At 36.1% G+C, this 16,625-nt stretch overlaps 1 protein-coding gene across 1 annotated transcript in view; it reads left to right on the forward strand.

The window, feature by feature from the left end:
- Positions 1-16,625, forward strand: part of ROCK1 (Rho associated coiled-coil containing protein kinase 1) — a 161,810-nt gene that overhangs the window by 71,203 nt on the left and 73,982 nt on the right. The window contains exons 5-9 of the mRNA XM_044666645.1: positions 1,137-1,312; positions 1,875-1,959; positions 7,872-8,016; positions 8,482-8,620; positions 13,698-13,789. Coding sequence (XP_044522580.1) covers positions 1,137-1,312; positions 1,875-1,959; positions 7,872-8,016; positions 8,482-8,620; positions 13,698-13,789 — 637 coding nt within the window. The remainder of the gene's footprint in view (positions 1-1,136; positions 1,313-1,874; positions 1,960-7,871; positions 8,017-8,481; positions 8,621-13,697; positions 13,790-16,625) is intronic.

A 16,625-nucleotide genomic window follows, 5' to 3' on the forward strand; every position in this document is an offset into this window, starting at 1 on the left:
GAGGTACCTGCAGTAATTATCCCTATTAAGTTGAGAAAAACAAATCTGGTAGAGACTAAATGACTTGTCCAGGGTCATACAACCAATAAGTATTGAGGCTGGCTTTGAACTTAGGTCTTCCTGACTTCAAGCTCAGTGCTTTGGCAATTTCACTACCTAATTGCCCTTGGAAACTAAATCAAGAAAATAAAAGTTTTAAGTTTGTTAAAAACAGTTTTATTAATATGTTCTTTATATTATAGTCATTTGCCATTAAAGTTCATGCTGTAAATAATAGTTGCAGCATCTATGTGGAGTTAAAAGCAACTATGATGTGCCTGGAAAATGGGCCTACTTCTACATAGCAAATGTATTTATTCCGTAGTTAAGGATTTCTAGGTAGTTTCTTAACATTTTATGGAATAAAATTTTCATGTCCAGCATGAAGCATCTTTTCTCTAGAATTTTTTTCTGAAATGAGAATAAGTTTTCATCAGATCAGTGGTATTACCTTGATTTTGTGGTCTGTTCAGCAATGAGTTCATAATTTTCATTTGAGATCCAAATCAAAACAATGGGAATTGCCTTGGCGTCTTTAAACATTTAAAAAATAGAGCTCTTTTTAAAAATTAAAGTAAACATGGTAGTTTTACCATTCACGTGCTGTTCCATTAATTCTTCATGATACAGTGAGAACCTTTGTTTTTTCAGAGGCTGTCAGTAGGACACAGAATATATAAGGAAGATGATAGATTTTATTTTTTTTTTTCAAGAATCACTGAGCTGTGCTGAGGTTTTAAATGCTAATGATTTAAATCTAGTGCTTATCTTCTTCAGATTAAAAAAATGTCTCTCCTTATAGCTATTGTCTAGATTCAGAGACATTCTTCCATCTTTGAAGGTAGCGGGTTCCCTTTTCAATTTCAAATTCAGTAAACTGAAAATATAAAAAATAAAGTAAAACCTCAACATATAAATGAGAAATGAACAAAAATGAAATGACTAAATTGTGGAAGTAAAAGGAATTAGGAATAGACTATATGTAAAGTATGATTATTCTGAATTAATGTTTTTATGAGTAAAAAATTTACACTGAAAACCATTTTTCTTGTTTCTCTTCTGATAAAATGTCTATTTTGTATTTATATCTTAAATAGTTATATTATGCATTCCAAGATGATCGATATCTCTACATGGTAATGGAATATATGCCTGGTGGAGATCTTGTTAATTTAATGAGCAACTATGATGTGCCTGAAAAATGGGCCCGCTTCTATACTGCAGAAGTAGTCCTTGCTTTGGATGCAATCCATTCTATGGGCTTTATTCATAGGTAAGACTTTTAATCATCAAAAAATTGTTTTCTCATTTTATTAAAATTAAAAGCTAAAGGGGGCAGCTGGGTGGTTCAGTGGATTGAGAGCCAGGCCTAGAAACAGGAGGTCCTAGGTTCAAATCTGGCCTCAGATACTTCCTAGCTGTGTGACCCTGGGCAAGTCACTTAAACCCCCATTGCCTATCCCTTACCACTCTTCTGTGTTAGAACCAATACATAGTATTGATTCTAAGACAGAAGGTAAGGTTTTAAAAGAAATTAAAAGGTAAAAATTAAGTTATCCTGGCATTGAGGTTCCTTTTCCACTAATATAGCACAAAAAAGGTAAATTTCATAGATTTGTCTTTACTTTTTAAAAATAGATATCAATACATGGTTAAAAATTTCTCACCATTTTGTAATCTGTTTAATGTATATAGATTACTGATGTAAACAATAATACCTATAGAACATTCCCTCTAACTTTTTAACTTTAAAACAAAGTATATAACAGGAAGACATTGCCAGAAACGTTTTATACTATTCTAGGAATTAGCCCTTTTTTTCCCCCTTCCCCTAGAGATGTGAAGCCTGACAACATGCTGCTGGATAAATCTGGTCACTTGAAGCTAGCTGATTTTGGTACTTGTATGAAGATGAATAAGGTTAGTATTTTTAATGTGAACATGAAATAGCCAAATGAAGAAAATTATAATGTTAGAAAATGTTACAGAATTAACTAACTTTATGTGGACTTCCTTGGTATTGACGTGGACTATCTGTATTGAACTGGATACCATAGTAGCGATGCTGTATAATTTGTCCCTGATTTATTTTTTCCTCTCTATTTAGGGTAAATGTAGATTGCCAGATTGACCTTCATAACAACTTTATAACATGCACTTATTGGTAACTGAAAATGGAATTAGTTTAAAACTAAATAGTTGTATCATTATTGTGACTAGGCTCCAACAGATTCTGTCATTGTGTTTATAATTTAAATTTTATTGGGCCTTTGGATTTTTGAATTATATTTTATTCATAGTTCTTAAAAAAGCTAGGATTTTGCTCATTCCTGTTAAGATAGGCTTTATTTTAATATTTAAGGTTCATCAAAGTAGTATTGAAATAGTAAAAAATTACCTTTTCCCAAGAAAATACATTTATTAGTTTATTATGTATTGAGAAGAAATGCTTTTTGGCAGTTTTTACACTGAAGGTTTTATTGCAATTTTAAAGAATAAATTGCCTAACTTTTATGCAAGCTCTATAGAAGTTATTGATTAATTCAACAAATCTTTATTAAACTCTTTTGTAAAGTGCTTTGTGGTTAAGTTCATGATAAGTCATGTACACAAATACAATGTGTTAGAAGATAAATTTCCAAAAGGAATTGTGAAGTTCTATGAGTTCGGATGAGAAACTATAGCTTTGAGGTGGATATTGGAGAAGGAAAGAAGGAATCTGATAAAACTTTCTAGAATCAGTGGTATTTGGCCTTCTGCTTTAAGATGTCAGCAGATTTATTTTTGCATTTTTTTTCCCCTTGCATTTTCAAGTACCAGACCAGATCTTTTAACAGCATAGAATTAAGGCCATTACTTGTTTATTGAGGGTATATAGATGGTTCTTCAAGGATATTTCATGCCTTAAAATCATAAAATTCCACTTGAGTGAGGTTTCTCATTTATTTCAACAAAATTTTAACATATTATACAAAGTACTGGGGTTAGATGCTAGAGAAACAGATGAAAAATGATAATGCCTGCCTTCAAGAAATTTATAATCTAATGAAGATATTTATATGTGGGATAAGATAGGCACATCCAAATAAGTATGATGCAAAGTGATAAGACTATAGCAGCCAATCAGAAAAAATTTTTTGAGAGAAATCACTTTTAACAGTAGAGATCAGGGGAATCTATAGAGAAAACATGGTACAAAAGAATTTTATATGCCAAAATGTAAAAGGAAAGTACTTAGGTATAGGGAATGGACTATACAGATAAAATTTATTTCTAGTGGGAAGTATTGGGTAATAGCATAGTTTGACTAGGGGGCATAGGGAAGGCTGTGTGAAATCAGTTTGGGAAGGTAAGTTGAAGTCAAATTATTGAGAGCTTTAAATGTCCCAAGTAGTTTATATTTTTATAGACTTGGGGAAGAAATTGAAGAGGTTTTTTTTTAAATTTGTTTTGTTTTTTAAACAAGAATGGCAGTCAGATTTGTTCTTCAGGAAGGAGATGTTTTTGCAGTAGAATGAAGAATGGATTAGAGAAAATTCCAAAAGAGTTTGGAGATAGGGAAACCAGTGATAAGTTGTTAAAATATTCCAGGGACATTGTAATTAGATTTTGAACTTAGATTTTCAATTAGATAATGGACTGGACATCAGCATGATGAGAGAATGGGAAGATTCAAAATTGATCAAAGTTTCAAAACTGAATGGCTAGCAGGATGGCTAGTGGTGCCATCAGTAGGAATAGGGAAGTTTTGGGGAAGAAGAGCAGCAAGATTTTAGGATTTTAAAGATTATCTTATCCAACCCCCCTTATAAATGAGGAGATTGAGTGAGGTAAAATGATTTACCCAGGATTACACAAGGCTGTAAATGGCAGCTCTGAGGTCTGAACCTCTGATTCTAAATCCAGTACCCATTCCTCTGTATTGATTTCACTTTTGGTCATGTAGAGTTTGTTACTGATGATAAAATAATATTTAACAAGCAATTAAAAATGAACTCAGAGGGAAGATTTGGGTATGGATATATAGGTTTAGAAGTCATCTGCATACAAGCAGTTATTGACTCCATGGATGGAGTAGATGAGGTTGTAAAAAGTAGAGGGTAAGAACACAGCCACAGTTGGAAGAAAGCTTTTTTTAAAGAATGAAGAGAGCCAGAACAAATTGCAGAGATGAATGAGAGGGAAAAATTGAATATAAAAGGAAGGTGTAATGTAAGTTTGGGGAATAGGAATAGAGGAGCAAGGGATAAAATGAAGTGATTTTTTGGGCAAGAAACCTCATCTTTTGAGATCACAGAAGAAGAAAGAATGGATGAAGATAGATGTAAAGCAGTGGTTCTCAGACTTTTTTGGCCTACCACTCCCTTTCCAGAAAAAATATTACTTAGCACTCCTGGAAATTATGAAACTATTTATTGAACTCAGAATAGAATGTAATACAAAAAAAAGTGTAACACCATCCCTGCTCCCCTGGATTGCTGCAGCACCCACCAGGGGGCGATATCGCCCACTTTGGGAATCGCTGATGTAAAGGAAAAATGAAGATGCACATGACAGATGGTAGCTATACTTTCCTCTTTCTACTGAGAAGGACTAATTGTGAAAGTGGGTAGGTGAAAGCTTGAGGAACAGTAGATGAGCTAATAAGTCCAGCAGGAGCCATTTAACAGAAGACATGGAAGAACAGAAGCTTCATACAACAATGAATTAGCCAGCATGAATTTGTTGTTTTGCTATGCACAATTTTGTGGTACTTTTCAGTAGCTTTCTAGTATTGCAGAAGATAGATTGTTACAATGATGGGAAGGATTCTAAGATTAGGAATTAATAGGATTGGAACAGTAGAAAGATAAAGGATGTGGGGGCTGCATTTTAAAGATAAACAATATGTTTTTAAAAACTGTTTTATTAATGTTTTTTGTTTTTATCTGGCATTATCACTTGTTAGTAATTTTGATCCCACACAAAGTTATACTATCCCTTAAAACAGAAACAACAAAACAACTGTAAATAAAACCTCCCAATACAATAGCCACGACTGAAAAAGGTGTACAGTATTCTTCATTGGTAGTCTATTACTTCTCTTTTGAAAAGAAGGAAGTGTGCTCTAACATAAGTCATCTGGATCCAATATTGTACATTTCATTTGATCTGATTTTCTTTTGTCCTCTTGTGTTGTCTTTGATTAAATTATTATAGCTGTCATAGATATTTTATTAGTTGTATTGTCATCACTTTATTTCAATTCATGTTTCTTTGAATTCCGTATATTCAATTTTCCTTATCTCATGTTAATTTTCCATTATATTGGCATGTTCACATATCAAGATTTATTCAGTCATTCCCCAGTTATGGGCACCAACTGTTGTCCAGTAGTAGGGTTGCTGAACTCAAAGTGTGTAAACAATTTAATGAGGCGTCGTTTCACACACACACACACACACACACACACACACACACACACACACACACACACAATTCCAAATTGTTTTCTGGAATGACTGGACCAATTCATGCCTCTACCAGCAGATGTACCTTTGTTGCCTACCTTTTCACAGACATTTTAACATTGATGATCTTAATTAATTAATTAAGACAGTACATTATTAAAGTGACTCACTATGTATTCAAAACCATTAAAAGAGAAAAATAAAGCCAGAATAGAGATAATGGAAAAGGAGAGGAGAGAAGGAATGTATACTATAGGGACAAAAAGTTGGCTATGAAGGGACTGTTAACTTGGAAAAAACACCGAACTACCAAAGTCTTTAATCAGGAAAGGGATAAGTCCAATATTTGGCCCTTTACTCAGAGTCTGGCATCAAAACTTTCATAGGGTCTACACCCTGGGACTCTGGGGACATTATCCCTGGGAGTGACACTGCACTAGATGACTGCTCCAAAGAGGGACATAATTTGGGGGTCTTTTATATCCTCTGGAGAACTTGGTATGGCAAACCTATATAGACAAACTGCGGATAGGCTGCAAAGTGGTCTGCAGCCAGCCTCAGGGATATCAGGGAGCTGTCAACTATAACAATTACAAAGAAAAAAAGATCACATTAAGAGCTGGGCTTTCTGAGAGATTAATGCAGGATTTATGCAAGGATTTTTGCATTTGCAATATTACCCATGGCAATCCTGTCAGTTGGGAGAATGGAACTCTGGCCCATCAGTTGCCAGTCCCAGGAGCTGACTGTTGAGCTGGGACTATAAAAACCCCTGCAAAACCAACCTGGGGGTTCTGATTTCCTTGACCTCACCCAGACACCCAGCTACCTCTGACTTCCCCTTGGGGACCTCGGGAGGTTGAAGGGAGGTTGAAGGGAGGTTGAAGGGAGGGAGATTTGGGTTGTGGAAAGTGGGCAGGATTTAGCTTAGAGTAGCTTAGCAACAAGGAACACTATCCCTCAACCGATTCATCAACTATATCTGTTTAGCTGGTGGATCATTAACATCAGGGCAGTGCCAAATTATCTCTGGCTGAGGGTTCCCTGACCTTACCTTCTAGGTCCATTTGCTAACACTTGCCAGGTGCCCCTAGCAACAGTTTCTCAAGACCCTAAACCCTCTTACTTTCCCCTTGTTAAAATAAAACCCGTACCCTGAATCTGAGGGTTTCTGTAATTTTTATAACATCCTCTTGGGCTAAGGGGGTGAGGAGAGGGGAGAATTTCAACCAGTTCACTTTAAAGGAAGTACTGGGCAAGCATCCATTGTATCCAGGAAGTGTGTGAGCTTCACTTCCTGTTGAGTTCTGCTTTCACCCAATAGGAAGGCAGTTACTCCAGCAGGGAGGGGCCCCTCATTCTCCACCTTAAAGGAGCCTATAGCTAGCAGATGAGATTGACTGGGCATCACAGCTCAGGCTACACATCTCTTGACAGCTCCAAATCTCCTGCTACTGTAGTTGCAGGCTCCTAGGCCCCAGGTGACTCACTTGTACCACTAGCTCCTATTATTAGCCACATTATCCACTTATTACAGAGAGGACTGTAATACAATGGGAGAAGCTTCTGAAACAAATAAAGGCACTGAACATTTAGACTATGTCCACAGATTCCACCCATACTAGGAGTCCCCAAACAGTTTAAGGTCTATAGTTCAACCCAAAACAGGTGTGTCTGGTACTGGGGTTTCTCAAAGGGTAGGGGTAAAATTGAGGCATCCAGATTTCACGTTGACAGGACTAAAATCGTAATGTGGTCAAAGATAAGTACAGCAGGAGCAATATGACAGAAGACATGGAAAGACAGGAGCTTATGTTCTGAAAAAAAGGAATTTCAAGGTTGAGTATTAGAAGCAGAGAAATTTTAGGTGACAAAGAAGTCTAAAATGTGATACTTCCATGGATAATAGGGCAAGTGAAGCTGAAGGACCAAAACAGAGGAAATTGATGAACTTAAGTATATTAATCATTAGGATTGATTCCCCCCCCTCCCTCCCCCCCCCAATTGTCAGCAATGATATGGTTTGGGAAGGAAGGAAGACCGTAAACTTAAGTGTTTTTCATTAAAGATGGTAAGAGATGGTAGGGATAAAGATCAAAATAGGATAGATTATTCATTCTATGAATTTGAAAGGAGAGAAAGGTTGGGGGTGTTGTGTGATGGTTGTGAGAGGCTAGTAAGAAATTAGGAGGATCATTCAGTTTCCATATGTTATTATGTTCTCAGCTATGGAGAAGATGGTAAAGGCTGGGAAGGGTTAGAGTATGTGAAGGAAGCTGAAGGCCTTCACTGATTCCCCTCTAAGATGATTCTAAAAAGGCTTTATTAAAAAAAAATTCCTTCATATGACTTGGTGTATGTCTATATTCTGATTTATTATAGGAAGGTATGGTACGATGTGATACAGCAGTTGGAACACCTGATTATATTTCTCCTGAAGTATTAAAATCCCAAGGTGGTGATGGCTATTATGGGCGAGAATGTGACTGGTGGTCAGTTGGAGTATTTTTATATGAAATGCTTGTAGGTGAGTAAAACAGAACTTAATATATTTATAAAGTAGTTTATTCTAAAATCTAATCATTAGTGTCTTTAACTGTAATTTTGCTTATCTCTTTATTTTGGTTTATGTGGAACAAAAAGTTTCTCGATAGTCAATCATTTAGCCATTTACTAACCTTTTTTTTTAAACCCTTACCCTTCGGTCTTGCAGTAAGGGCTAGGCAATGGGGGTTAATTGACTTGCCCAGGGTCACACACGTGGGAAGTGTCTGAGGCCAGATTTGAACCTAAGACCTCTCATCTCTAGGCCTGGCTCTTAATCCACTGAGCTACCCAGCTTCCCCCTAACCTTTTTTTTTTTTTGATGCCAAATATGCATGTCTTTTAGTTTTAACTGGTGTATATATTGCTTATAAATTAGAATACTGTTTAAATTTGATTTTGATGGTTTAAGTATAGAAAAATTTGTCTAATTTTTTATATTTTTCAGGTGATACGCCTTTTTATGCAGATTCACTGGTTGGGACATATAGCAAGATTATGAACCATAAGAATTCTCTTACCTTCCCTGATGATAATGATATATCAAAGGAAGCAAAAAATCTTATTTGTGCCTTCCTTACTGACAGGTAATGTGTCTTACAAGCAGACAAATTTGTTTAAGATCGGAATGATAGGAGATTTTCACTCTCCATCTTCTCTATAATGAGAATCTATATTTGATCTGTTAGGTATTTATGATATCAAATGTTTTACTTTTAAATTAATGGATATCTTATTCATGAATCCAGGAAGAGTTACTTAACTTTCTCTTTTGTTGTTTTAATCAAAAACAAAGGTGTGTAATGGGCAGAGGAGATGTTATCCTTGTTTTAGCTGCAACTCTTGGCAACCTTCATTAATCATTGAGATTCTCTCCCCTATTTACTAAAGCAGAAATAAATATATCATAATCATGGATTCATAGAATTTTAGCAGTAAAAGGGACCTTGAAGTTAATGGAAGCTAGTGATTTCAAATTTGCATTGCATATTTTTTTTTTTAAGTTTACAATTCTGGTCCAGTTGTGTCATATACATTTTTGTTTCTCTTCACAGAAACAAAAAAAAAAATTTACTTAGTATTCCTTGTGGGTGGGGCTATATATTGGAGGTTTGAGATTCCAGATCTACTTTAATGCCTTCTCTTAAACAAGCAAAGAAGTTGGTAGCCCACTGATTTCTACCTGAGATCACATAACTAGTTAGGTATAGACTTATATCAGTATCACCTAAGTTTCCTGAGTTGTAGTGTTCTAAAATTGAGGAATAGGTAAGTTAATTCTTAGTCCAAAATTTCCAAGTCTCATCTTCTTCCCTTATTGGGTGTGGTTTGTAGTACCATAAAGATCTAACCTCCTTCTAACCAGAGGGGATCCTTATCTTTCTTTGGCAAAACAAAACTTTTATTTCCCATTCTAGCACTGCCATAATTCTTCAGAACTTATTTTTTACACATTCAAAGGAGAGAAGAGGGATCAGTTAATTCTAATTTAGTTATAAAATACCTTCCATATTTCAGAATTTCCTTGATATTTAGATTGAAACTGTTTATGTGAAGCATGCATGTTTTCAAAAATTAAGAGTTTAGAAAAGGAAGAAGGAAGCTATTTGTTTAGGCTCACTCACCTTTCAAGTTCCAGAATTCAGGCTTGAGACTGACCTTTGGTCTAACTAGGAAATGACCTTGTGGGATTACAGTTGCCATTTATTTTCTAGCATCTTTTAGTGAGAGAGAAGGAAAATTTAAGAAATTGATAGCTTTGTATCCCCAGCTCATTTTCAGGGGAGAAATGGGGATAATGAAGGTGGTAGAATGAGGAGCAGTCAGATAAGAGGAGAGTTACTTGCTGCCTACTTCTTTTCCAATGCAACCAAAGGCAAGTTGGCTTAAGGAAAGTGTTATTTCTACTTTGAGGAACATTCAGTAATGCAATTATTTCAAAGCAGGGAAAACATTTTATGGAGATAATTATTTAGGGTATATATTTCTTTGATTTTCTTTTCACATTATAGGTAAGATTTGGGAAGAATATCAGACCTCATCAAGTCCAATCTGTCCCTGAAAGGGATCCCCCTTGACCATTGCACAGAGTAGCTACTCAGCTTTTATTTGGTGATTTCTATTTAAGGAATTCCATTTCAGACATGTATAATTTAAAGTACTTCAAATTTCAAGATAGAAATGCACAGTGGTCAATGGATGATGTAGAACTGGAGTCCAGGAAAGACATAAAGACAGAGATAGAGAGAGTTGCCATTCACATTAGAAACAATTATTGGAAATGGAGACAATATTGAAGGAGAATTGATGAGGTCTCTAAGAAAAAGAAGAGGTCCTAGGGAAGAACCATTTGTTATACCTAGGAATAGGGTTAGCTTCTGAATAATGACCCTGCAAGGAAATTAAGGAATGGTCATAGGGGTTGCAGGAAAACTAGGAAAGAGTGTTGTCATGAGGGAGACGTGTTTAGCAAGAATTGATGACAGTGTCAAAAGTTACACAAAATTCAAGAAAGATAAAGACTTCTTACAGATTTAGCTTTTTTGGAGAGAGCCATTTCAGTTGAAGAGTAGGATTGGGAAGATACATTGTAAGAAGTTGACAAGTAAATGGTATGCAACCAATATGGATGACTTTTTCAAAGAATTTTCCTTTTAAGAGGCAAAGAAATATGGGACAATTACTTTTAAGGGGGGGGGAGCAGAGGGTTCAAAAGTGAAGAGCCTGAGTGTTTATTTTTTTGGTAAGAAAGATGTGCGCATATTTGTGGGCAGGAGAGAAAGGAACTAGTGAATTCCAGATGAGTGTGGGATAAGGATAAGCAGAGGCAGAGATGGGATCAGAGGCAAAAATTGAGTATACCTGGTCTTGGAAAGCAGAAGGTCCAAGCCTTAGAAGCAAGAGAAAAAGAGGTGAGAATGTGGGGATAATAGAGACATTTTGATGTATAGAATACTCAAAAAGAGGGAATTCATACTGAAGAGCTTCTTTTCTCAGAATAAACTATGAAGTGAGCTCCTCTGCTGATAGGGAAGGAGGATTAGGGGGGAGTGGATGGTATAGAAAACTTAGAGAAAAGAGCTACTGTGGGTTAGAAAATCAAGTGAGAGAGAAAAAGGATTGCCTTATAGTAGGGAGGTCATCCCAGGCAAGATTAGATAACATATCATTAACACAGTTGGGAGACTTTAGTGACATTCAGTGGTCCTTGGGGTAGGAATTGGGAGAAGGTAGATAATAGTGTTGGAGTAATAAAGGTTTGAGGTCTATCAGAGCATGAATGTCAGTACAAAAGGGGGAAAAATGAGGCGAGAGCAGAGTGGGTATATACCTAGAAAGTAAGGGAAGGCTGGAGTCTATGAAGTCCTAGTGAAGATTAAGGATTGATTTAGGAGGAGTGAGATAGAAAGGTAGAATTTTAGGAACTCCTTAGGTTTGCCTCCTCTTTCTGTCTTCTTATGTTTTTTAATTTGCAGCTCTATGTTCATTAAAGAACAGATAGTTAGTGCTGGAGGGGTTGTCAGGTAAGTATGCTTCTCCCTTAAAGAATTTAGAGCTTTGGTTCAGAAGGCTTATTCTCCAAGAGAATTCTTTCTTCTTTCCCATAAGCAGTGAAATTAGACAATCCAGCAGTCATGACAGCTAGTAAAAAACAATTCCAAAAATGATTTTTAAAAATGGAGAGTATATTTTGGACAAACTATGGGAATATACTATTGATGTGGCTATGGATTGATCCAGTCAAATCATTCTGGAAATCAATTTGGAATTCTGCAAATAGTGACCAGAATTATTGATACCCTTTGATCTAATAATTGCTATACTCAGGGATCAAAGACAGAAACAACAAAACAAGTATCAAATGAAACAGGGAAGGAGAATCCTAGAACATCCTCATAGCAGCTACTTCCTCTCCAAACAAGAACAAAAAGAATGTAGTTTCTCAACTTATTGAAACGTCCTATTTAACAGACATTTCTTGCATGAATCAGAGGGCTCTTGAAACTTAAAATGTTCTTCCTACTCCCTGAAAAGCTTTAGATTTAGTCATTTAAAAATTGGGAGAGGGGGCAGCTGAGTAGCTCAGTGGTTTGAGAGCCAGGCCTAGAGACAGGAGGTCCTAGGTTCAAATCTGGCCTCAGATACTTCTCAGCTGTGTGACCCTGGGCAAGTCACTTGACCCCCATTGCCTACCCTTACTGTTCTGCCTTGGAGCCAATACACAGTATTGATTCCAAGACGGAAGGTAAGGGTTAAAAAAAAAAATTGGGAGAAATTTTTAGATTTAAATTAAAATGAAACTTGTGTGCTGCTTTAATCATATAATGCTTGAAGTCTTGGATCTACCCTAGATATTTTAGGGCAAAAATTTTTTAGATAAATTTTTAGTACTCTGGTGGTAAGAAAGTTAATCTAATTCCCTAAATAATCTAACAAATATCATTTGACTAAACAGTTCGTTTGCATTTTCTTTTGTATCTAACTGTCATTACATCTATCTTTTGAGGATTACAGCTTTTCAAATGTGTTTTGCTCTGAAGTGTGACATTAGGCCCACAGATTAATATATTTAGTGCCACTGCCTCTATTTTGATGAATATTCTCCTATCTTGTTAGAGAAGTTGAGACTTGGGACTAAGTAAAGACAAGATTATTAATTCTACAATTAGCTTTCTCATTTAACTAGCTATATTCTTTGGACAGCTCAACCCCTGAGCCCCAATTTTATCATTTCTGAACTAATACCATTTTCCTTGCTTGTCTCAGGATTGTTGTGATGGAATCACTTTATTTTTAAAGTGCTATGTACTATAAATAAGAACTAGTTCTTAGATGGTTTTGTAGTCTCTGTTTTCTTTCTATAAGTACAGATCCCAACTACTCATTTTTAGTAATTATCTTATAAAAGAGTATAGAAAAAAAAAGTAGCAGGTAGTACAAAGCAAAGCTGTTATTTGAGCAAAATCAAAATTTTCTACTGCTTAAAAAACAAGAACTCAAAAATCAGCCAGTAAGCACCTAGTTGTATCTAGGATATTTTCAGGGAGTTTAAAAAAAGTTATCAGTGAACATGAACTTCTTTTTTCTGGAAATATATAAAGACACTTGATAAAGAGTTCCAATTGCTAATGTAAAAACTACATTGACTATTAACAAATTTCTTTTCTTAAAACTTCTCTTATGGGAGCAGTTAGGTGTGACTCAGTGGATTGAGAGCCAGGCAGCAGGAGGTTCTGGTTTCAAATTTGACCTCAGATACTTCCTACTGAATGATCCTGAGCAAGTCACCTAAACCCCACTTGTCTTAAAACCATTTGACAATATTGATTATAAGATGGAAGGAAAGTGTTAAAAAAAAGTCTTAATCATTCCTTTCTTGATGTCCTTTCCCCTTTTTTCTTCAGTTTTCAGCCAACCTGGGATATGATCATGCAGAATTATATAGCCTTTTAAAGTTTATGTTTATATTTAGGATAGTATAGCCTTCTGTTTTTAAATACAATGTATATTTAGCAAATAAGTCTCCTTTGCTATCTACTATGTAGTTGAGTTGGAGTTTTTGGTGAGAAACCTTTTTGGAAGTTATAAAATGCCATATGCCATATAATTTTAAACTATTTTAATATCTTAAGAATGTCTTGTGTCATTAACTTTTTAAAACAGGGAAGTAAGATTAGGACGAAATGGTGTGGAAGAAATCAAACGACATCTCTTCTTCAAAAATGATCAGTGGGCTTGGGAAACTCTTCGAGATAGTAAGTTATTGTCACCCCTTATCCTACCCTTTCACATATATGTGCATGCATGTATACACTCTCTCACTTTCTCTCTCTTTTAAAAATTACTTTCCTATTGCCAAATACATTTTCGTATCTGCTTATAAATAAATAACCAACGGGGCAGCTGTGTAGCTCAGTGGATTGAGAGGCAGGCCTAGAGATGGGAGGTCCTAGGTTCAAATCTGGCTTTAGATGTGTACTTCCCAGCTGTGTGACCTTGGGCAAGTCACTTGACCCCCCCATTGCCTAGCCCTTACCACTCTTCTGCCTTGGAGCCAATACACAGTATTGACTCCAAGATGGAAGGTAAGGGTTTACTCCTAAATAAATAACCCAAATGCTATGTACATCGATACTATTTTACATTTTGAGAAAGATCATTAAAAGCAGAAAAATGTGTCCTAAGATGTGCATTAATCTACATTAAAAGGGTGTACTTAAATCAGTTGTTTATGTGTTGCCTATATAACCTAGTCCTGTGTTGGTGAACCTGTGGCACACAGGCCATAGAGGGCACTCACAGCCCTCTCTGTGGGAATGCATGCTGTTGCCCCAGTACAGAATTCACAAAGAGTTTGTTACTGGAAAGCCAGAGGGATGCGGGGCAGGGATGTTTTCCTTCCCCTCTTTATACAGTCTGCCGTTTGGACACTCTGTCTCCAAGAGGTTCACCATCACTCACCAAGACAATAAAACATTTATATTTCGTAACATTTTCTGTGATACATTATTTTTATGGTAAAACCTGTTTGGCTAAGGAGAAGGTGGTAAGACCGCTGATTTCATTGTTATTGGGAACTCCTGAGAGAGGAGACTCCTTTTCCTAATGCTAGTCAGTGCTTTCTCTGAAACTTAAACTTTAGAGAGTTAACTAGAAGAATGAGATTTCTCTAAGTCCTGCAGCTAGTAAGTATCTGAGGCAAGACTTGAGCCCAGGCCAGCTATCTTTATATTATGGCTACCTGTCTTGCCAATTTGAATAAAATAGAGTATTTTTTAAAGTGAAATTTGATTGCCCTTAGTTAATGCATATTATAAACCAAGCAAAAAATGCAACTCCAGTGCCAAAAAAGAAAAGACAAAAGAGATTGTTTTTAGAGTAAAATAATACTCTGGCTAGAGAGTTATATAGGTTTTCTATCTATCTAGAGAATATCAGGAACAATAAAGTTTTGGTATCATATACCCTTCCTCACCCCAAGGGGGAAAAAGAGTTTTTGGATATCTTGATACTGTATCAGAAATAGATACATCAATAAAGCAATGAAGTGTAAAGGAAAAGAGCTGGTGAATAGTTAAATTGACTCAGTGCTGCCTGTTCAGTTTTGTAGTGTTCTCCATAAAGCATTTAGATAGCAGAAAGTACAAGCACAGTAGTAGTTAGTGGAGAGAAAAGTAAAATGCAAAATCAGAATGCCATCACCCCAAGATGTAACCCAGTAGTATAGAGATTTCCTGTACATAACTGATGGCTAATATTTTCTGAAGTGGGCAGTGCTTCCTGATGAAACTTAACTGAGCTCTGATCAAAAACTAGCTAGCTGTATTTCAGCTGAGTAGGTTCAGTGAGTAATCATAAAAAATTTTGGGAAAGAAAAGGAGAATTTTGAATTGAAGCTTAAATTTTGCACAATAAATAGTTGCATTCTTGAAAAGCCTAAAACTAATTTAATTATTTTTGGTGTGCTAGATGAACTTCTATTTAAAAATTATTATGTTGGGTATTTTTTTGTGTGTTTCCCAATTTCCTTATTAAATTTTTAAAAAAGAGACTTTTTTAAAAACATTTATTAATATTCATTTTTAACCTGTTTACATGCTTCATGCCCCTACTTTCCCCATCACCCCCCGCTATCCCCCCACCCATGGCCAATGCACATTTCCACTGGTTGTAACGTATGTCCTTGTTCAGGGCCTATTTCCAAATTGTTGTTAGTTGCATTGATGTGGTCGTTTCGAGTCTTCATCCCCAATCATGTCCGACTCAGCCCGTGCGTTCAAGCAATTGTTTATCTTCTATGTTTCCTCTCCTGCAGTCCTTCCTCTGAATGTAGGTAGCGTTCTTTACCATAAATCCCTCAGAACTGTCCTGGGTCATTGCATTGTTGCTGGTACAGAAGCCCATTACATTCGATTTTACCACAGTATATCAGTCTCTGTGTACAGTGTTCTTCTGGCTCTGCTCCTTTCGCTCTGCATCACTTCCTGGAGGTCTTTCCAGTTCACCTGGAACTCCTCCAGTTTATTATTCCTTTGAGCACAATAGTATTCCATCACCCGCATATACCACAGTTTGTTCAGCCATTCCCCAATTGAAGGACATACCCTCGTTTTCCAGTTCTTTGCCACTACAAAAAGTGCAGCTATAAATATTTTTGTACAAGTCTGTTTATCTATGATCTCTTTGGGGTACAAACCCAACAATGATATGGCTGGATCAAAGGGTTATAGCCCTTTGAGCATAATTCCAAATTGCCAGCCAGAATGGTTGGATCAGTTCACAACTCCACCAGCAATGCATTAATGTCCCAATTTTGCCACATCCCCTCCAACATTCATTAATCTTCACTTCTTTCATTTTAGCCAATCTGCTAGGTGTGAGGTGATACCTCAGAGTTGTTTTGATTTGCATTTCTATAATTATTAGAGATTTAGAAAATTTTCTCATGTGTTTATTGATACTTTTGATTTCTTTACCTGAGAATTGCCTATTCATGTCTCTTGCCCATTTATCAATTGGGGAATGGCTTGATTTTTTTATACAATTGATTTAACTCCTTGTATATTTGAGTAATTAGACCCCTGTCAGAGT

The sequence above is a fragment of the Gracilinanus agilis genome, chromosome 1, assembly GCF_016433145.1.
Source record: "Gracilinanus agilis isolate LMUSP501 chromosome 1, AgileGrace, whole genome shotgun sequence".
In the NCBI taxonomy this organism is placed as follows: domain Eukaryota; kingdom Metazoa; phylum Chordata; class Mammalia; order Didelphimorphia; family Didelphidae; genus Gracilinanus; species Gracilinanus agilis.